The sequence below is a fragment of the Sceloporus occidentalis genome, unplaced genomic scaffold, assembly GCF_023333645.1.
Source record: "Sceloporus occidentalis isolate IW3139 unplaced genomic scaffold, rSceOcc1.0.p SCAF_49, whole genome shotgun sequence".
In the NCBI taxonomy this organism is placed as follows: Eukaryota; Metazoa; Chordata; class Lepidosauria; order Squamata; family Phrynosomatidae; genus Sceloporus; species Sceloporus occidentalis.
Genome location: NW_028317029.1, coordinates 5180697 through 5203788, shown reverse-complemented (window position 1 = coordinate 5203788; position 23092 = coordinate 5180697). Strand labels below are relative to the sequence as shown.

The 23092-nt window shown below is 39.9% G+C and overlaps 2 protein-coding genes across 2 annotated transcripts in view; both read left to right on the top strand.

The window, feature by feature from the left end:
* LOC149288952 (calcium uptake protein 2, mitochondrial-like) overlaps positions 1 to 8956 on the top strand; it is a 127697-nt gene extending 118741 nt beyond the window's left edge. The window contains exons 9-12 of the mRNA XM_089491205.1: positions 6947 to 7118; positions 7386 to 7494; positions 7906 to 8063; positions 8849 to 8956. Coding sequence (XP_089347331.1) covers positions 6947 to 7118; positions 7386 to 7494; positions 7906 to 8063; positions 8849 to 8956 — 547 coding nt within the window. The remainder of the gene's footprint in view (positions 1 to 6946; positions 7119 to 7385; positions 7495 to 7905; positions 8064 to 8848) is intronic.
* Positions 8957 to 13975: 5019 nt separating this feature from the next.
* LOC149288951 (palmitoyltransferase ZDHHC20-B-like) lies at positions 13976 to 22768 on the top strand. Its single transcript, XM_089491204.1, has 12 exons — positions 13976 to 14081; positions 14995 to 15021; positions 15922 to 16016; positions 16443 to 16563; positions 17307 to 17376; positions 19053 to 19085; positions 19163 to 19283; positions 20255 to 20387; positions 20742 to 20868; positions 21552 to 21645; positions 22020 to 22081; positions 22594 to 22768. The coding sequence occupies exons 1-12, from the start codon at positions 13976 to 13978 to the stop codon at positions 22766 to 22768; spliced, it is 1164 nt and encodes a 387-aa protein (XP_089347330.1).
* Positions 22769 to 23092: the final 324 nt, after the last annotated feature.

Below are 23092 nucleotides of genomic sequence, written 5' to 3'. Positions count from 1 at the left end.
GGGATCCTCTGCTACCTCGCTAGGTGGAGTTCCACTATGTGTAGCCCTCTCTCTAACTGTCTTTACAAAAATATTGTAAGGACTTGGTGGCTTGCTAGAGGTACTAGGAGGACATGGCGTGGCGGTACCGGTGGGAACAGTAGGCGCAGCACTAGTGGTGGTAGAGGTGGGGGGGGGGTGGTGGTGGTTTTCCCTACGAAGGAATGAGATCGTTTTGGTTTGGGAAAACCCCTCTGAGTCTTGCTGCTAATTTGGCTCTGCTTGGTACCTTGCATGCTGCTTGTGGATGGGGAAGATGCTGCTTGGGACAAAAGGCACTTTAGGATTTAGGCTTTCCGTAAAAAAACACAGAGCTTGTGGGCCTAGCCGCACTACTACTGCCTGCTTTTGGTGCCTTTCCTTTACTTGATGATCCTTCAAGCAATGCTTCCCCAAATGATAAGCGAGAGCTTGGCCTACTTGGCCGACTAGACCGACGCAAAGGCTGCATCTTAGAACTGGTGGTGGTGGTGGTAGATGGAGCTTGTCCCTCCTTAGTCCCAAAAGGAGGATCCATTTCAAATATTGTGTTGTGTGTGTAGTGTAGTGTTTAAAAAAAAAAAAAATAAAAAAAAAAAAAGGGAATAAAAAAATTAGACTTTGAATTTACATGGGCCTAAGAGCATATCCTACACGGGCCTAATAGCACTACACAGTTATTGACAGACAAATTTAAATAAAAAAATGATTAAATTAATAAAATTATTATTATTAAGTATTTATTAATTCAGTAGATCTGAAGTGAGGAAGAGTACACTGTGAGAAATGGCAGGCTGAGGCTTACCAGTCTCACACACAACAGAACAATCTCTCTGTAACGCTTGGACGCAGCACAACAGTGTGGCCAAAGCAGTCACAGCGAAAAATGAATGGATCTCTCAGGCAAGCTCTGGTCTTATAAAGGCGGTTTCAGAAATTCAAAAAACAGCAGCACAGGCATTGGACGAGACCCTTAGCGTGACGTCACAAGAGCGAGCTGATTGGACAGACGAGGATCAGCTCACTCCTGTTTGAAATTTTGGCGGCTCCGCTGCAAAAACGAAGACGATCACGAAGAATCTTTGATTCTTCGTGGTTGTGAGTCTTCGTCTTCTCCTACGTTTTGCCGGCACTGTATTCTCTTCGGCGTGTCTTCGGAACGAACAAAAAAACGGCCTCTTTACATGTTCGCCCGAAGACGAATGCGCAAGTCTAATTAAAACTAATATTTCTGGACTAAATGCTAGACGTTACTCTTATATTTTTTATTATGTGATACTATTAATAGAAAAAAATATAATGGGAGTTCCCCCATGTAAAGGCATTTTATAGCTCAGAGAGTTATGCTTATAAAAGATTTTATTGGCCTGGAATAATAACTATATTTTTATCTCACTTTCCATACTCCACACTCAGGCTCTGTTTTTATGAGTATTTTGTGTTTCTGGTGACGTATACGAACAGATCTTTCCAGTCCCTGAACACTATGGACTTTTAGATCTTTGTAAACACATTTTCGTTTCATCAACCCTTTATTATTTAATATCCATTTCTTTCTTTAAATTTCTTAGACTCTAGAGGGCTTGAATTTCTGCAAAAGGAGTAGAAGCTCCTAGACTATTGAACCATCTCTATAATGGAACGGATAAGATAAAGCGCATACATTATATGGCATTCTTTAATGCCAGTAGAGTTATCTTATTTATATAGCGCCAACAATTTACGCAGCGCTTCATACAATACATATATTTAAGGGATATGACAAGATGAGAATTGACAGACTAAGACAAACCGATACATTAGATGGAGAGAGCCCTGCTTGTAAGCTTACAATCGAGTTCTAAAATTAAAAATACTTTGGAAAAAAGTTTTGGCCGAAGTTTGCCAGTAACCACTGTGTAACCATTTTAGGCTGCATATAAATTTTACTCCGTGGCTTTTATTATTGGGTAGCACTCGGGTACACGGGTATGTATCTATAGTGTAATTTACACAGCAGGATCTATTAAATATTTTGCACAGATATATTTAGAGTTTTTAATTCCTTCGCTTTCCTATTTGGCGATGCGTCATTTCTCCAACAAGAGCAGGTGAGCTGGTCCTGCATAATGTTTAAATAAATGGTAGACGAAGGAAATATCGCCGGTTTAGCCATGCATTTTAAAGGGTGAGACGAGCTCTTCCTGCAGCAGAAGCTCACTGGAACTTCATAATGTGTAATTAAGTCAAGGAGCAGAAACACAACTCTCCATTAAACTCTCCCATTAAGACAACATCTCACAAGCGTCCATGTAGAGTATGAATGGGTTGTCTCCAGACTGAGTGACCCTGAGATTTTACAACTTCACCCTGGGCTTGGGGCAAAAACCCACATATGGTTTAACCGAACATATTCAGCGCTCTTGAAGGGAAGCTCCCGCCGTTTGTAGCATCAGATTAAATAGTGGTATAGAATAATGTGTGCAGCCAGCCACATATTAGCGATTTGTGTGTTCTAGCTATGCTATCTTAACCTCCAACAAAATACTGGGACTTCTTATCATATTGCCTTGGAATGGCTCTGTCTTAATCACTCAGCTGGACATACTGATCAATAGAAGTCTACAAAGCAACACATGTCATTAAAATTACCATAAAGAATCTAATCAATTCGGTGTTTTAGCAGCAAAAGTCACCTAAAATATTGCATGGCTAACAGAAACCCCCAGATTAAAGAAGTTTATTGGAACAAAATGAGATAAACCGAGGTTTTTGTTCAATGCTAACCATTATTTTATATAGCACTGTCAAGCAGACTTTTTGCTATTTGGAAAGGTCTGGTCTGGGTGTTAAAATTGTCTCTGCCGCTGGATAACGTCCAATAAATGACTGACATTCAGCTACCAGGTGGATACAAGTGGCCCCACACTATGCCCTTTTTACCATCTTGAATGTGTCCGGCCAACAACTGCACGCTAAGGGCACGTTAACTGCATGCTAAGGGTGCCCTACGAGTGGCAGCAAATGTAACTGGTGCAGTCTGACACTGACGCGCTGCGGCTTGACAGATGGCCAGCCTGGGTGTGATTACGGATGTACCCAGATATATTTCTGTTTAATATATAAAGATATAATATTTCCCATGACTTCATAAAATAAACAAAAAACCTGGAATGAACAGGGAACCCCACAGTTTGTGCAGACTTCACTTGTAGGCTGCAAACCGTCTCTAAATATTCTGTTTGGGTCCCTAACAAAACTTTTGCAGAACAAGAATGCCCTCTAGTGGTTTTCGTCAGCTGAATAGTAACATGGACAATAAGATGTAAAACATTAGAACATATAGTTCTAAATAGCAAAAAAAAAAAATTTGGTTGATTTTTATAAATTACTATTTAGTAAAGAATATTATCCATACACTCAGCATTTTAAGTTTTCTCTTAATTTGAATACCACCACTATAGCTAAATAATTATCTATTTTACCTACAAAGGAATGAAAGTATGTACTTTGAGTCCTCACTTTAAAACGTACACTTTGTTTTAGTCTGTTCTATATTATTTCTGTAAAACTATAGATTTTTGTGGGGCTCTTCACTCATGTTGATATCACATGCAGAACACATCTTTGAATCATACCTTTTTTTGTATAGAGGGTTTAACAATACAAGGAACGCATATGTTTATGTTTACATGATTGTATCGGATTTTTATTTTTTTTTAAATTATAAAGTAAAATGTCACGAGAACTTTTTTTTTTTTTTTGCTTAAAAATTTAAATTTAAGACTGCTTCTGGCCCAGGCTCAACTCTATGGACATGAATGGAAGGCTCTTGGATGTGTGGCACGCTGGCAAGTAAGCGGTTTCCCAAGCACAGCAGCCATTAATTCACTTGATTTGCAATTGTTTTTGCACTAGAACTAGAATCTTACCCATTAACTTTCTGTAACTCTAATAGTTTGGTGTTCAGATCCTGCTAACCACTCTTTGACCTCGGAAGCACGGGCTTGGCAGGCCTGTATAATGAATACTTAAACCACAAGTTTCTTCAGTCTTCTTACCCATTGAGGATTTTCAGAGCCAAGGAGAAGAAGAATGTGAGTCCTGTTCTCCCCTTAAGAAGAAGCTGCTGCTCTCCCCCACACATACTGTTTATTCCCTGCAGTTTTTAAATTTATGGGGGCTAGAAAATGACGACATATTTCAGCACTGTGACTGAATGCTACAACAAATTGGTGTACTGCGGTTGCTAGAGAAGCAAACCAAGAAATAGAAATACCGCAGAAGCTATTTACCTTAAGTAGCAGCCTTACCCCCTTCTTTTAGGAACAGGGATTGAGTTCATGCTAATTAGCTGTTACTGCTACGCTCTAACCAAAGTTGTTTCTGAAGAGTTACTGCGAGGACTGCCTTGTCGCATTCAGTGTTCGTTCCCAGTTGGTGACCTACTCTCCACATCTTGCAAAAGAGTGACCTCTTCTCTTAGCTGATGAGGCCAGCCAGTGACATAGCGTTAGTGGACAGACCTTGCAGACCATTGTGTGGACCTCCTCTGAAGAAAAGTAACACATCTAGCTCAGCGAGGAACTCTGTAGAAACAGTGGAGAAGTTATTAGAAGCCGGTTCTATGATGAGTTGTCTCAGTCCTGAGCTGTCAGAATACTTACACTTTGTGTTCTACTAGAATTAACAATATAAGGTGAAGAATGGAAAATCATTTGGAAAAAGCTCAATTAGAAGAACATCCTGTAATACAGCAGATTGTATGACATGGACTTTACTGTAAACAAGCAATTACAAGCCTGCTCTGACACATATCACACAAAGTTAAAGCACTTTAATCCCCAGAACAATGTCTCGCAGGCACCAGGTGTACCAGTGAATCAGGATGAGCTGCGGGAAGTAGTCAGGAATTCAGATCTGACAATAAACCGCAATATTTATTAAGAAAAAAAAAAAAGGAAACTTGTACCTAGACTTGGTATTCAGTTGGACAAGCCAGGAACTGCAGAGGAGACCGTGAAGGTTCGTGGTGAAATAATTGTTTTTAAAACTCTACATTATATAGCTATAGAAATGGGTTAAACTTATAAACTTACCGTACTTTGCATCACATGAGAAATATATCTCACACACATAAATAATATATGTACATACTGTGTGTGTGTGTGTATATATGTATATATATATATATATATATATATATATATATATATATATATATATATATATACACACACACACTAATTACACAATGGGGACCTTTTTTTCACTCAATCAATGCATGTACTGCAATCGACCGGTCATTGCCGCCGCCAAAACACTCTAAAGACTAACGGATGCGCTGGCGTCATGCTTCTATGGGTCCGTTCTCGCAAAGCAAGTGTATGTAGCAAGGTAATGGTTGTGCTGCTCTATCGAGTGATCTTAAAGCAGCGTATGCCTGTATATATTACTATATCGGTATTTCTCATATAGTTAACCCTATTAATGTACTGTAGGATTTGTCAGGTGTTACAGAGCCAGGAATGATTAACCTGATCTTTTGCTTGTAAGCAATAGTACATTTAGACTTCAAATATAAAGTTCATGAAAATAATTGTACCAATGTTTTACTCTTCTTGTTGCTGGATGCTTGATATGTGTCACTGATTAAGATTGGTATTAGAAAATGTAAATACTCCTTCTGTGGTTAAGAGCAGCAACTCAGGCCCTCTCAAGAATTTATCCAGCGTCATTTTTACACGAACTTTCAAGAATTGTGAACCATGTTCAACCCACTCTATCAACTGTAGAATGATGGGATTTTTAATGATGTAATATTAGACTCTGTTTTATGTTTACACACACACTATTGGGACACCTGACCATTACACCAATGGAAATGGAGGATTCTAAATACATAAACATTAAAATGTAGTTGATCCCCCTTTGTAGCTATAACAGCTTCTACTCTTCTGGGAAGGTTTTCTGAGGGATTTTTTGCCCCTTCATCCAGTAGATCATTTGTGAGTTCGGGCATTGATGTTGGACAAGAAAGCTTGGCTTGCATAGCCATTCCAGTTAATCCCAAAGGTATTATATGGGGTTGAGGTCAGGGGTCAGTGCGGCCAGTCAAGTTCCTCCACACCAAACTCATCCAACCATGTCTTTATGGCTCTTTCTTTGTACACTGGGTCACAGTCATGCTGGAATAGAAAAGGGCCTTCCCCAAACTGTTCCTACGAAGTTGAAAGCAGAGCATTGTCCAAACCATCTTGGTATGACCCGTTCAGCATACCAAGACATTTTGGACTTTTTGACTGTTTTGCCTAGAACATATTGATCAAACAAAATGCTCCCTCTGCACTAACCAGTCCTGCCCAATACACAGAGGATGTAATTGTCACTTAAAGTTCTTTTTTGTCTAGAGACCCTACTGGCTATTTACGGTATTGCATATAGTGTATACACACACAAAAAATTAAACCTTGAGGTGGTGGCTCTAATTCATCAACACAATGGTCTCCATTACTATCCTCCACTGTGGTGATGGGAAGCGCTTTCGCTCCTCCTGCAACCATTTCTTTTCTAAAAGTACTAGGGCCCATACAGGACTTGTTGGAGGTCGCAACTCTCCATGCGTGTGTCCTGTTGTTTAGAGAAGTCATAAGAAACCATTACAGTTGGCACTCATTTGGTCACTGAGCCTTGGGGTCTCGGGAGCCTATGTGATTCCTTCTGCCTTTCAAGCTCCATAAACATTCTGTTCTCTTTTGAACACCTAAACAAATATTGATTATCCTCGCACTGCTCGTGCAAGCATTTTCTGAACGTGAAGTTGCTGTATGATATTGTAAGTCTGAATTGAAAGGCAATCTATTTTCTAAATACACCAGAACAACATTTTTGCCGAGCTTAACATATACAACAATGTATTCACACACAATCTCTGTTATATAATATTTAGGTTTATGGAGAATTTACAGACTGAGGTGCAAGAAATGGAATTCATACAGTTCTCGAAGGGAATGAACTTCATGAGGAAGGAAGAATTTGCAGAGTGGCTGCTTTTCTTCACAGATGAGGAGAACAATGACATTTACTGGCAAAATGTGCGATCTCGGATCCCTCCAGGAGAGGTACATAGAGGACCATAACTCTTAAGGAGTTATGGGTGGGCCTTATTAACAACCACCCTCACTCATACCTGTGCTTTTCTCACCGAGCCTACCAGAACCTGCTAGAAAACCATAGAGTATCAATGAGACATGAAAATTTTTTACCCCAGGATTCCCCACACAGTAGAGTCATTTTATAATAAACTGAAGAAATTTTGTTTTTGTTTATTGTAACAAGTGCACTAAATACACATTGCTAAGTAATAATAAGATTTACTGTCCTTCCAGAATATCAGTTTGGAAGAATTTAAGAGTTTCTACCAGTTCATGAATAATCTGGAAGATTTCTCGATCACAATGAAGATGTTCAGTGTGGCCAACAAGGCTGTTAAGCTGGGTGAGTGTCGGCAAATGGTGCCCTCTTATTGATTGAAGAGGTATGTTACTCTTAAAGTGGAATAAGCCACAACCATTGACTTTCATAGTCGGATATAAATACTAAGTAATATAAAATCAGAAAAGAACAGAGAAGTCCATCCAAGAAGCATTTTCATTTGGGGGGGCAGTGTTGAAATAAACTGGGTTTTTGTTTTCAGAGACTAAAAAAAATTTAGTTTTGTAAGCTTGTTCCATTTTTATTTTGTCTGTTTATGTGATTTCTACCGATTAAATAAAGTTTAGTTACAAAAAATGAGGAAGCATTCTTTCAAATTCAGGCTACAGGGTTGTATTGTTTGCAGAAACCAAACTCATCAAACCAAGAGCATGACTACTGTTCGTCACACTGGTATTATATTTTTTTTATCAGCTGAATTCAAAAGAGCGGTCAAGGTGGCGACAGGCCAGGAATTATCAAACAATGTTCTGGACACAGTCTTCAAAATCTTTGATCTCGATGGGGACAACTGCTTGAGTCATGGAGAATTTCTGGGTGTTCTGAAAAATAGGCTTCACCGAGGCCTAAAGGTAATAGGGACACATGTAAATTTGGTGTCAAAATCAATTTCAATATAGCCGGCAGTATTTGTCTCCTTCTCCCCTCCATCGTGCCTTCTACTTTCTTTACATTTCCTCCTTAAATCAGCAGGTCTCTTCCCCAAAGCTTCCTTTTCCCTTTTAATGCTAATTTCCCTTTCTTACCTTATATCTTCTTTCTTCTATATCTATACTCTACCTTCCTTCCTCTCTCTTTTGCCTGTCTTCATTCATCCGCCATCTCCCCTCTTTCCTGATTATTTTAAATCTCCTGCTCCATCCAGCCTCTTCTCTGTTTCCAACATCCTATCTCAGTTCCTGACCTACTCTGTCTGCCCCTGTGTTTAAATACAACAAATCAGGAAGCTGTTCTCTTTAAATGGGACAATAATTGAAATAATGAAATTGTATGCAGATGCAATCGTGAATAATTATGTGCTATAAAAACTAGCTACACTAAAGACATGTTTTGCAATGTTGTGTGTTGAATTAAACAATAGAATATACCTGCTGATATCTTTTGTGTATTACATATGTTCTTTCACACAATCTTCTCTTCGTAACTTTACCTTCCTAGTTCAGGTATAAAGTCTTCTTTAAAAACAAGATGGCTGCTCCCTATTGTCTTATTAGTATCTAAATTGTTGTGTACAACTTTAACCCTTTTGTTTTATTCCCTTCTAAACAAAACTCAAATTGCTAGAAATGTCTACCCGAGAAATATGATTTAGAATACGTTCTTTCTTCTACTCATTCTTTCTTTCTTCTGTTTTTAGCATGTGCCACAACAGCTGGGGTTCCAAGGATATTGGAAATGTGTCAAGCGGGAAACCATTAAGGGAGCAAACGAAGTTCTTACCCAAACCGGAAGAAGTCCTTTTTAATTCCTGGGGCCTCCTTTTTTTTATTTTTGAGTGTTGATTCTGGTTTATTAGTTTCCTGGCGTGGGCTTTATATGTGTGTTCTGTTTACATACTAGAATGTTTACTTGCGTGTCAGAATGTGTTTTGGCTGTATACCAGTGTTTTCTGTAGGGCACATGTAGAAGAAATTTATACATTACGGGTGATTTCACCGTACTGACCTACTGCTGACGAGAACTCTCAGAACACTTTGATCAAGAGCTGTAAAGCAGGGGTTGACAGATTTGGTTTGGACCCAGGCAAAAGAGACAGTTTCCCCACCAATCATGTTTCAATTCTTCTATATTTAACTTTTCAGTCATATCTCCCCTGAATATACATATTCTAACGATATACACGCATTCCATGACTCTAGCACTGTGTGTGTGTGTGTGTGTGTGTGTGTCTATATATATATATATATATATATATATATATATATATATATATATATATATATATATATATATATATATAGACACACACACACACTCGCTATACACCACCTTCTTTTGGCACGAGATTTTTCTCCATTATTCACTCCGTCGCCTGTCTATTTTAACACTTGTGGTTGGCAGTCTTCAGAGGTCACTCGCCGCCCATCACTTTCTCACAGACTGCTTCTGGGTATCAAGCGGTGTAAAAGTGATGATTAAATATGTAAAGTAAATGATTACCTCCTAATCAGCGTACAACATTTCAAGCAATGATGTTTGGTGGTTTCATTAGCTTTAAAAAAAGTTTTATAATTATTGAGGTATAAAATTAATACTCATGGGGGGGGGCTACCCTGCAAACTCCAGCTACCCTGCAACCTGCTTCTATAGTGGATAAAACCAGTTTGTGATCAAGGCATTAAGTATTAATACATTTAACGTTGTTGAAAAATTGGATGTGAGGGAACTTCACCTATTACAGTGTTTTCAGGAGAATTAAGTGACTGTCCGCAGCGGTGCGTCCGGTGAAATCGCCTACCTCTGCAACATCTCAATCATACAGCAGGTCGAAAGTTAAATGGCAGATGGATACAACACCTTGGGTTCAACTATTAAATAATGACTGTGCTGTTTTGTGTTGATTCCGTTGCTGTGGTGTTGTCATTGGAAATTAATGTTATCTCAGAAAAACAAATGCGCTTGAGGCTTTTTATTTCCCAGAAGTTAATAAAGTGTTGATCCTATAGATCCTCAAACTTTTGGCATCTTTTCCAGTGGTCACTGGAACTACTGAACAGATGGGATAAAGGGTCAGTTATATCTAATGGGTTTACGGGGTACATCTCGGTACTTTCATCTTGTGGCCCATTTGTATTTGTAAGAGTTTGAACAGCGATTTGACTGCAACACCAACTATATCCATTGTAAACGGCAGTGCCTTTATCATCTCAGTTTTTTTAATTTTGCTGTGTTTTATTTGTGATATTTCAGCCAAATGTTTCAACTGCAATATACAGCATGGATTGTTTTAGACACATTTCTAATAAAATGTAATTTTCAACAATGTTCAATAACATCTTTTCTTAGACTAGCATTGGTTAGATGCTGGGGTATTATAACTTTGTCTTTTTATTTTTTACACAAAATGTGTTTTGTTTAAACTAATAGGGCAAATATTGTCTAATATAATCTACAAAAAATGTAGCCAGATCGTTTTCTCCTGTTTCTTGATGAGAAATTAAAGGTGTAATTAAATATCTAGTGTGGATCGTCATTGTTTGACTGCACGTGTCCTTTATTTTATGTGCTTTAATTATTGCATGTCTGTAGCTATGAAACTGTATACTACCTGCTCCTGTTTTAGTTGTTAGGATCACATATTGTCCTGGGAGCATTTCCCCAGACAGTCTTCTATATCTCTACCACTAGGAGGCGCTCTAGCACAAGTTTCCAAGAACATTGGAGCTATTCTTTTTAGCAGATGTTATATTTATTTATCTAATCCTAGATACTGGTATTATCATTATCATTATTATTTCTGGAGCGTTTCTTACAGTGTATATGTGTGTGTGTATATATATATATATATATATATAATATATAATATATTATATGACAAAACTATAACTGACAGAAATACATTAGGTAAAGATGCCCCTGCTCCCAAATTTACGATCTAGAGGACGGTCCTACATGCACTAAATAAACACGTGCAATATTGTTTACAGATTAAAGTAAGCATTATATAACACACCAAATAAATCCATGCCATATAAGCAATGTAAACTGATCAGCCATAACATTATAACCACCTGCCTAATACATACCTCCCAACATTTCAAAATGTGAAAGAGGGAAACTTTTTTTTTTTAATCTCGTGGAACTCACCAATACAAGCAATCGCACTTTAAAATATCGTGCTTCCATCACCACTTAAAACACGCTTCATTTTTGTCAGCATAGTCATGCATATTAAAAATAACCAACACATTGAATTGAATTCCCATAAGGCTCAGCCAGACATACTACTTCCCTGGTGCTGGCTGAGCATCATGGGAAGTGCAGCAACAGTAAAGCTGCAGATGCTAGCTGTGAAAATTTATATGATTCTCAGCCAGCTAAGTGTCCACCATAATGCTGGCTGAGCATCATTGGAAGAGTAGTCTACAGCAGCAGAGATTTTTTTTTATTTTTTATTTAAATAAAAAAAAGGCTAATGTTAGCCTCCCAGGACCCCTACACACTGCCTTTACACACACACACCTGCCCATAAACACACACATACACTGCCCTTTCACACACCTGCCCATAAACACACATACACTGCCCTTTCACACACCTGCCCATAAACACACATATACGCGTACACTGCCCACAGACAGATGCATACATGTACACTGCCCACACACACACACACACACACATACATGTACACTGCCCTTTGATTTTGGAATCAAAACATTTGCTACTGCAAAAATATTTAGATGAAAAACTTCAATTGTATTCAGTGGAACAAAACAGTGATCACATTATTCTTCATGATATTCTTGTAAGAAACTTTTATTCCTTTATTAATTCATGTAAACTATGTTTTCATATTTAATAAAAGTTATGATTGAGAATTGTTTGTTTTTATTTCCTTTTATTTGCCAACCTGCCTCCCCCCCAGTTTCTGCCTCCAGAAATGCCTTATACCCCCTATATGCCACTCTGCCTCCAGAAATGCCTTATACCTATATGCCTGGCATGTAGGGGGTAAAAAGGCATATCATTGGACAGAGTGGCATATATGGGGGTATAAAGCATTTGTGGAGGTAGAGTGGCATATAGGGGGCTAAAAGGCATTTCTGGAGGCAGATTGGCATAAAGGGGGTTAAAGGGCATATCATGGGGCACTCTGCCTCCAGAAAAGCCTTATGCCCCCCATATAACCCCCCCCCCCCCCCAACTTACCACTGCAAAGCAGGAAGGGATAGGCAGGAAAGAGACCCAAAATTGGGACTGTCCTGCCTAAATCGGAACTATGGGGGGGCATGCTAATATTGTGTAGGGCCCCCTATTGCCGCCAAAACAGCCCCGACCCGTTGAAGCAAAGACTCCAGTGGACCTCTGAAGGTGTGCTGTGGTATCTGGTACCAAGATGTTTGCAGCAGATCCTTTATGTCCTGTAAGTTGCGAGGTGCGGCCTCCATGGATGTGTCCTGGTGCCATGTGTTCTCCAAACGCACATGGCCATTCACGTGATATAAAAGAAAACGGGATTCCTCAGACCAGACCAGGCCGCTGCCTTCCATCGCTCCGTGCTCCAGTTCTTACACTCACGTGCCCATTGTAGGCGCTTTGGCTCTTTTAGGTTGATCAGATAAAACCCCTTAATTTGCCTATTTTAATAACAGGTACCCTGTGTAAACTTAACTACAAGAGTGCCTCCCTGGGACTAGAGGTGATCTTAACCCCTTCATGACTAGGAAATTTTGCCCCTTACATACTTACATTTTTTTCCCCCCTAGTATCTTTAGGCAATTTGTGGCTTCAGAAAAATATTTTTTTTTGTGTATCTTCGCCAATTACTGTTATTTGTATTTTATTTTTGAAGAAAGCAGGCAGCGCCGCACTGTATTACCAGGAAACCAGAAAATGTGGTTATGATGTGTAATTGACCCCCCCCCCCCCATATATATATATATATATATATATATATATATATATATATATATATATATATATATATATATTATTATAGGATTATAGATGCACATATATTACTACTACAACAGAAAAACGGGTATAAGACTTGATTGTAAAAACTAATAGACTGCTAGGATGGGGAACTTTAATACAATCCTTTTATGACAATGCAACACTGGTCTGAGGCAGGGAGAGAAGGCACTGAGTGTGACCCGATGCTCCATCTCTTAAAGGTGTGCGCTGCGTTCTGCTGCTTGTAATGCCGGTTATGCCTGTACCGGCATATAATACATGGCGCCCACTACGGTTTAAGCATTGAAGTATTATATTAGACCGTAACATTTCATCACTTTCTATAAGTTGTATGAAAACTTATTTGGCATCTGTATGATTTTCTCTGTTGTTGCATCTTCTTGCTACTGAGGTTATTAGGTGTTCAAGCAAAAAAAGCCACACAATTGTATAATTTATGTCCTTTATTGTAAATAATTATGTATCGCCCACTCGCCCAGTGCCTCTGGGTAGAACAAATGATCCTGGTTATTTCTCCTTTCGCAGCAGCAACGGCAAATGCTTATTGTAGTTATGAATGAGTCTCACGTGGAACCGCGGAGGGATGTTTACTCATCCGTTCTCTAGGTAAAGCATTGATAATTCTGTTACCTACATCTACCTTTTACAACTATGACCCCCCGGGTGAGAAAATGCGTCACTATTGCCCCTTCGTAGTAGCCTACTAGACCTGTCTGTGACGTGCAGCCGCTGAGTGGATCCGGCCCTGGTCACAGACAGTTAGCGTCCCCTTTGTGGCGTAGTAGAGCTTTATCTCCGCCGGGGCCGGGAGCCTCTCACTTGTGTTGGTTGCGGTGTGGTGATCATGGCGTGTACTTACGTTGGCTATTTGGCGCGTTACATCCCCGTGCTCATCCTCATGGCCGTCGTGTGGTGGTCATACTACGCCTTCGTGGTGGAGCTTTGCATTTGTAAGTAACCGGAACCCCTCCGTACCCAGAAAGCGTGTTACTCTCCAAATAACCTCTAGAAAACCGCGGGGACTCCTCCAGAGGAGAGCTTCTGCTCCGTTATATAAGTCGTTGTGTGTTACCGGGTGATATACATTCGCGGTAAATGAGTCCTGGGAGAACGTGCAGCTCTTGGTTTGTGGGGTTTCACCCGGTATGTCCGGTTCTTGGTTTCTGCAAAGCATGTCTTCAGAAAGTCGCCTTATGTTCGGAACAGCCTTATGCCGGTGATATGTCTGCTGATAGTCCCGTGTATACACCGAATGCTTCTGTGTAACCCATGAAACATGCTGTACGTGTCTAAAATATGCTGACACGGGTCTAAATTGGTGATTTTTAGGGTTCCATAGCTTCCTGGGAACCCTTTTTACTTTTAGAGAGTAATTTCACAAAGAGCTGAATTGGGCCCCTGACATAAGCTTCGTCCTGGGACCAGTTGCCCCTTTTGCCCCGTGTAATATCGAGCTGTGGCTGGAGAAAGTGGACAGGAACGGCCCTTCGTAATGCAAAATGGCTTCAGAGTTCAGATCCCGACTTTCATGCCAACTATCCGTTTAGTGAATAAACCCCTTTTATTGTCGCGGGACTTTAGGCATTCAAATAATCTGCGGTACAACATGCGGTCTACTGCAGCTCTGGTGATTAAAGTAGTGCAGTTACCATGGCAGCCAACAGAAGGGTGATTGCTCCGCTTTTACCGCTCCGCACCGGGATTACTCCGTATATATAATCTGTATTGTTCTTGGGGTTTTCTGTTATGTTGTAAAAGTCACAAGCGCAGTGTGTTTCTGCGTTAAACCTTTATTATTATTTGTTTATTTTGTATGGATTTTTTATTGACTGTTTAATAATAAATATTTCTTTTCTCTTGTAGATACGATCAAATCAACCATTGAAAAGGGTAAATGCTTTAATTTTTTCGTACATAGACCATTAAGTTGTCGTTATTACCTGTTGGGTTACCTGTGATGTTTAGCTCCACAAATTCACTGATTGTCCGCCTTTATTTTGAAACGCTGTATTTTGGGATAAACTGGCCCTTCTTAATGCATTGGAGCGTTAACCTGATCGCTCTCACAGTTAATATAAAATATATTATAAAATACTGACACTTATTCATGCGCATCTGCAGAAAGTCTATAGATTTAACACTATATAGCCAATCGGTGTGTGTATATATATATATATATACTGTATTTGCTCAATTAGAAGACGACCCCCCAAATTTTGAATATTAATTTAGGGGGGAAAAGAAAAAACCTGAATATAAGACTACCCTATAAAAAATGTTTTACTAGTAAATATTAATTCACACGTAAACTCTCTGTCCCCCCAGATATGCCTTATACTACCCTATATGCCACTCTGCCCCCCAGATATGCCTTATTCTCTCCTATATGCCACTCTGCCCCCCCGATATGCCTTATACTCCTATATGCCACTCTGCCCCCCCTCCCCATGATGGAGCACCCGAAGGTCATGTGACGCCGGTGCTCCATCATAGAAGCCCCAGTGGAAGTGCTGGCAGCAGCAGAGGTGGTCCATGCGCATTGTGCAGGAGTTCACCGGCTGCCGGACAGGAGGATCCAGGTTCCCTGCAGCGCTGCGGGGATCTGGATCTTAGTCTTGTACTCCGACGTCTATTTGAGGTCCGATTATATGATAACCTCGGATATAAGACGAGGGGTATTTCTCAGAGCATTTGCTCTGAAAAGAGGCTTATATTCAAGCAAATACGGTAAATATTGATAATAATTGATTGCTTGCATTGTAACTCCATGCGTTTGTGTTTTTGTTACAGTTGTATATCTGGTGATTTATCACATGATATTTATGATGTTCTTCTGGTCATACTGGAGAACGATAGTTACGTTGCCGGCCAGTCCATCTAAACAGGTACGTGTTGGGAGGTTGAGAAATGTCACTTGTCTCCTCCGGCTTTCGCATTATATTTTGAAGATGATGTTCCACCTATTCTGCTGAACGTAACACTTTTCCCAGAAATAATACTTTAATGTGCAGTTTTACCATTTTAGTAAATTTTGGAAGGGAGACATAATTGTCGTGACAGAAAAGCAAAGAACTCATAGGCTGTTGTCTTAGAAATGGAGAAAATGTTTTTAATTGTGTTGATGCCATTTTTACGTGATTCTTAAGAGCAATTGCTGAGTTGTAAAAGTTATTATTCTTCTAATGCCTTACTTGGTTATAAAGATATTTGTCTTTTAGGATATTGGGAGAAAAGATCCTCCAGTATTTCTTGAATATGTTGGATTGTTTGGTAACAAATCACTATTCCACCATTTTATTCATCTTTTATAGTTTTGCTTATCCAAATCTGACAAGAAGCGATACAAAAAGGAAGACAGAAAAGAGATTCGGCAAGAGATTCTCAAGCTGGCAGCTAAAGATTTGCCAATCGTCACAAGAACGCATACCAATGGTGCCTACAGCCGCTTCTTTATTCATTCAGTGATATAATAGTAAAGTATTGTCAAAGTAATCAAACCACGTGAAGTCCGAGTACACAAGTCAGAATCGAGATCAGCCCAAGGAAATTATAGAGGCGTTTTATCCAACCCGGCTTCAGCTTCCGCTCCTTCACGAGCCGGCTGAGTCAGATTGTGGTCACAGTCGTAGTAGATGCTCACATAGCAGGTTTTATGCCAGTGACCAAAATAAACATTTCTTTAAATTGTTGCTATAGCCAGGTTCCTGATAAATCAGCCAACCTGTCTGTTTACAGAACTTAAGGGAATATTTTCATACACAAGAATTATCCAAAAAATTATGTGATTGCATAAAGAAATAAATGTGCATTAAATAAAAAACCATCACTACAAGACAGCTTTACGCGTTTCACACACCAGGCGCTTCATTAAGCTTATGATTAAGAGTCTGGTACGCGAAATGCGTGAAGTTGTCTTGTGAGTTGCTTGATGTCTCCCATCGCGTCGCTGGGCTGCGCGTTTATTTTTACTGCAGATAAAGACATTACTCGGGGACGCCTGAAATGCTGAATCCCTTTGTCATTTGTCTGCTAACCGAGTAATTAAGCATGTTTAATGTATGCCGGTGTCCCTATGTACCTTGACTACATCAATCTACGTTCAGTATATTCTTCTACTCTTTCCGATCATGTTGGTGTCGTGTTTTTTAAACCCCCTCCTTTTTTTTGTGCCACAGGTATCCGGTATTGTAATGACTGCAAGGTTATTCCACCTGACCGGTGTCATCATTGTTCAATTTGTGAAAGGTAAGCCTGTTATTTATGTTTTTTTACTTACAATATTGATCTAAACATGTGTGTTGCTCAGATTTTTTTTTGTTTAAACCTGTTTTATTTGCGACATGCATAACACTGTAAGGCAACATAGGAACAACACAGGTGACAAAACAGTAGTACAGTAGCATAAATCGAGCAAAGCACCGTGTCGTATACGAAATTCTACTAAGAGAACATGTAGAGGGACGTGCAACATAAGCCAGCAGCTACCAGAGAAGATGAACCAAGCCGAGTGCACCCCCTCCACAAGCTACTGAGTACAGTCATGCAACAACAGAAGAGTACATTTTATGTGGGAGAGGGGAAGGAAGGAGGCAGAAAAGAGGACGGGGAAAGAGAAGAAGAGAAGGAGAGAAGAGAGGAAAAGAAAAGAGCAAAGAAGAGAGGAAGAGTGAGCCATCCTGCAGAGCATCCAGCCAGTCGAGACTAAAGGCGAAGCAGGGGAGCAGATGCCCTGGTATCCGAGAATGCTGTCAACCAAGGATCCCAAACGCTCTCAAACTTGTGCAGCTCGTCCCTGAGTTTGGCGGTCATGAGCTCCATCGTGAGAAGGTGCCATATGCGTGCCAAGATTTCGCCGTGGGTAGGAGGGGGGCCCTTCCACCTCCGCGCTAGGGCATGCTTTACTGCCGAGCAAATACGGTGAATGAGGCGCTGAGAGGCAGGCAACAAGGGTAAGTCCGGAACATCCATGACGAGCAGTGCCACTTCAGGCGAAGGGGCAACCTCAGTGCCTAAGGCTGTCGATAGCATGGCAAAGTAAGTGGACCATATCGGGCGCACCAGGCTGCACGACCACCAGGCATGCAAGTAAGTACCTCTCTCCCCGCAGCCCCGGAAGCAGCTAGCGTCACTATTCTGGAACATTCGTGATAACCGCACCGGCGACATGTACCAATGCGCCAGGACTTTGAACGCACGTTCCTTGGTGGACGTGTTAACTGTCAGTTTGTGAACGTTAGTCGAAGCTTCGTCCCAGACGTCGTCCGAGAAGGACAGTTGGAGTTCTCTATGCCACTTCGCGCGGTAAGGAGGTGGTTGAGGAAAGGTGACGTCCAGGAAGTGAGAATAGTGTAGTGAAATGGAACCTCTACATCTCTTGCATGCAAGGAAACGATTCTCGAACGGCGTCAGCGGAGACAAGGTGCCACCCCTGAGGAGGGAATGGACAAAGTGGCGGATCTGTAGGTAACGGAAAAGTTCACCCGGAGGAATGTGTCTTGATTCTCTTAGTTCCTGGAAACGCAGCATCGCACCAGCCCTCAGTGTTGCTCAGATTTTTAGAAATACAGCACCTGTGTGTTTGTTTTCTATGTATTGTGATATTTTGTATTTATTATTTGTGGTAAATGAACATTGAAGCGGTAGAAGGCTGTTTACAGATTTAGCTCAGCGCCTTGTTCCCAGCCGGTTGCCGGATCCTGACACTGGCTTCTATACAAGCTTTCTTTTACCGGCAAGTGAAATGGAGACTGTACAGTGCTTAAGTTTGTAGTGACATCTAGATTGACGGCTAGACCATTTCTATTTTATCCTGTCGGTGAATGTAAAGCTGAGTTGGAAATACTCTTCAGACTGCCATATTTGCTCCAGATATGTTCCGAAATATTTTTGCAATCTCACATTTTCTTACTGTCTCTTTTTAGATGTGTGCTGAAGATGGACCATCACTGCCCCTGGTATGTATTCAATGAGTATTTACATTTTATACATTTGTTTGTTTATTCATGTACTAAACCCAGGATTTTTGTTGTAGGGTCAACAATTGTATTGGATTTGCTAACTACAAGTTCTTCTTACTGTTCTTGATGTACGCCTCGCTGTACTGCCTGTTTGTTGCTTCAACGGTGCTCCAATATTGCATAAAGTTTTGGATGGTATGGATTTAATGTTTTTTAAATTATCGAGATGTATTTAGTAGATGTTGTAAGTCTTAATTTCATTATAAACAAATGGCACGTACTTATCTCAAGCTTTCATGTTATTAATATGTATGTCCAGTGAACAGCACTGCAGAATATGACGGCACCATTTAAAGCAGTAAAACCTTTCATATAGTGTAAATGTTCTCTATACATTGGGCTAGCCGATTTCTCTTGAAAACGTATGTTTCGCTCTATACTGTCGCTCCTGGAGTCCAACTCTTCTGGCATCTAATAAGTTTTCATTCGGCGTCGCCTTTCTACAGCAAATCTGGAGAGTTATTCTCAGGTAAATTCATGTGGTCCAGTGATCGTTTTTTTCATCAAAACTTGCATGTATTTAATGTTCTCCGTTTGTTTGGTTAAACCTGTGGGCAAAGCATGGTGCACGTACCACCTGGCAGTAAGAGGGTTAACATGTAGGCTTCATAAAGCGGTGCTATAGAGTTCATTGTTTGACGTCATCATCCCAGTTAACATGATGTTGCTTTAGCAAAGAAAAGTCATTTTTAAGGTATTTTAAGACCATCCGCGTTGGCTCTCCCATCGTATCGTATATTCAGGATGCGTCTTGTAGATAAATCACACTTTCTGTCTATAGACCTCAGATTCATCTGTACAGACACGTGCGGAAGTGTAGATATAGTTCTTAATTGCCGTTTAGAGGGAAGTAACTTGCTTGTAAATACTAAAAAGTGTGTGAAGCCGTGCCCTGCTTTTATCGCGTGCGCTGAGGTTAGATTACGGATTTGTAAGATATTGAAAGGCGCAGATACTTGTGATGAGCAGGATATTTATTGGCGATGTGATGTATTACACCCGGTTCATTTGTTGCTCTTCACTTTTGCCCAGCGCTGTCTGCTTTAGTCTAGACTATAATCCGTGTGATGCGATTACATGGTTAATCCTGGTTTTTCTCTCTATAGAAATATCCGCTGGACGCCCATGCCAAGAGCCACGTCTTATCTCTGTTCTTTGTGGGAGTCGTGTTCTTCATCTTCGCATTTTCTCTGTTTTCCTTTCATTGTTGGCTTGTTGGGAAAAATAGATCAACTTATGGTAATGTCTTTGCTTTCTCTCGCATAAGTACAATAAGTAGTGTTCGTTAGTAAATGGGAATAGATTAAGCGCTTTCTAATATAAGTGATGCTAAATCACTAGGAATAAACTCCACAGTTAACCCAGAATAAATAAATATCACAGTAAATAACGTGTGACAGCACGAGAAATATATATATATATATATATATATATATATATATATATATATATATCCTCACATATTATACAAAGGCCTTTCCTTTTGGCCAACCCAAAACAAATCGCCCCTGGCGCATTATAATTCATTCGTTTAGCTTGCATAAATACAGAAGCTTATCCTGGTTGTGACAAATACTGTTATTTTGATTTCAGAGGCACAGTTTACTCCATGTTTTGAAACCGGTGCAGAGAAGGACGGATTTTACCTTGGCTTCAGCAGGAATTTCAGAGAGGTTTTTGGGGATCAAAAGCTGCTTTGGCTGCTGCCCGTGTTTACGAGGTACACTTACATATTTTATTCCCTAGAACGATGATTATTAATACTTATGGACCGTGCCATGCTCTATTAACTGGAAATGATATCACGGTGACCGAAATGCTGAAAACCAATGCCATGATCGTAGCATTAATATGCTTAACAATGATTAATCTGACCTATTTGAGCTTTCTAAAAGTTCCATGTTTTCTCTGGTGTCATTGGGAGTGTTAGATTGTAATCGAGCTCAACCTGTATGTCTGAACATGTGTTAAAACAATTGTCTATTCTTTATATTCTCTTTTTGATGCTTTGGGGTCTCTCTTTAGAAAGCAGAAGGGATATCATGAAACGGCATGCAAGAGATGGTGATAATTTTGCCCGCCCTGTGCAATTTGAGGTCCTCACCTAAAATAGTTAAAATATATATAAATATTATGCTGCGTCTTTAGTATTAGTGCGTTGCTTTCCGATCATACAGGGGGCTGCCAGAGCATTATTCCAAGTATCTGCTCAGCGAGCATGTTTTGAAACATAATTATCGCTGAAATCGCTGCCAGGTTTTGGGGGTTTTTCTTTTACGTCAAATAGGTTTGGATATTATTTTGGCAATGAGTCAATTTATCACAAATCTTCTCCCCAGTTACATTGAGGAGTGCTGCGGTTCCACACTGAAGCTACTAATCCATTTATTGTTTTTCTTACAGTTTGGGAAATGGCGAAGCTTTTCCAACTCGCATTGTTTCAGGGGACCCTGAGCAAAATGCTGGGATGAACCAAGATGACATCCCCAAACAGTATGTACCACTTCTATACTTTTCACTTTTCCCCTTATAAGCCGGATCATATGTAGAAACACATAACCAAAGCTTAATAAAAGATTCACTGCCGCGAAGGGTATTTGGTGCTTCCGTGCTGCAAATATGTGCAACTAGGAGTTTTATATATATATATATATATATATATTTACACACAAATACTTTACTGTTCCCAAAGAATTGCAGTTTACATAATACATGTTTGTAAAGCCCCAATTTATTGCATGATATATACAGTGTATATAATCCATTTGTTTATATGCCCAAGTCAACCTGAACGATGCTGCATCCTTTGTCTAAATCCTTTTGAATAAAATTTCTAAATTGCATGTAAATAAAATCTTTTTCTGTTTGCAGCTCTGGTTCCACGTAGGCATCCTCTGCCAGACCTCTCAGCGAGCTCCAGAAATGGGCGAAAGGTATGGTTCAAACATTTTATGTTTGCTACTTATAAACAGACATAAGCATTTGCTTGTGCCGGCTAGTAAATCAAATGGCTTTGGCATTTTGCCTTTATTATCCCTTTGTAACAAGGAGCATAATAGTACATTGCAAAATCCCCACGGCTGATTTATTTAACTATGTCTCAAAAAGGTCATATAGGATGCACTGCACTAGAGAGCTGTACATATACATACGTGTGAAATACCTATATATATCACTCGCTACTACTTTTTTTTTTTTTTTATAAACCTTAACTTTTGAGTAGCAGTTTTGCACTAGCGGTGTGCAATTTATAGGATATATAGATGTTCCAATTATCCCACTTATGTTTTTCACAGCATCTTTTCTCCCCTGAGGGTCCAAACATACGCTGATAATTCTATGTTGTGTGTTCTGCCCATGCTGATAAGTAAATATTTTCATTATATGATTAAGGAGTGTGCATATTGTGATATTTTTGTTTTTAATGCTCAGCTTCATTTCACAGTTATGTTATAGAAGACCTTCCAACGGGGATTAGGCACCAACATTTCTCGTTGTGGACATTTACTCGGGTCTGTGATGGACGATTTAACAACGTTCTATTGATCTTCACACACCTTGCCACGGACACTGGTGTCTTTGTACGGACAATTTGCCGATCCCTGCTTTCCAACTGCTGAACTGCAACTCCCATTATTTCCATCCAGGGACAAGCACATCCAGCCAGAAGGTTCTGATTCAGGGTGTCATGGAAAAATATTTTCGTACGTAAGGTTTATTGTAATCATGTAACTATAGCAGTAGTGGGTGTGTAACTCATTATTGATTATACTGGATTTTTATTATTTAAGGAGGCTGTGCTTAAAAGTCCTATTAGTTCTGTGTTTTAGATGAGAAATGCCACGTCGCAATAGACGTAGAAGGCTGATTAGTGTGATCTAACCAGGGAAAATGGTAAGAGTAATGCTGTGAGGAAGCCTTTCCTCCATAACAATGTTATCCCA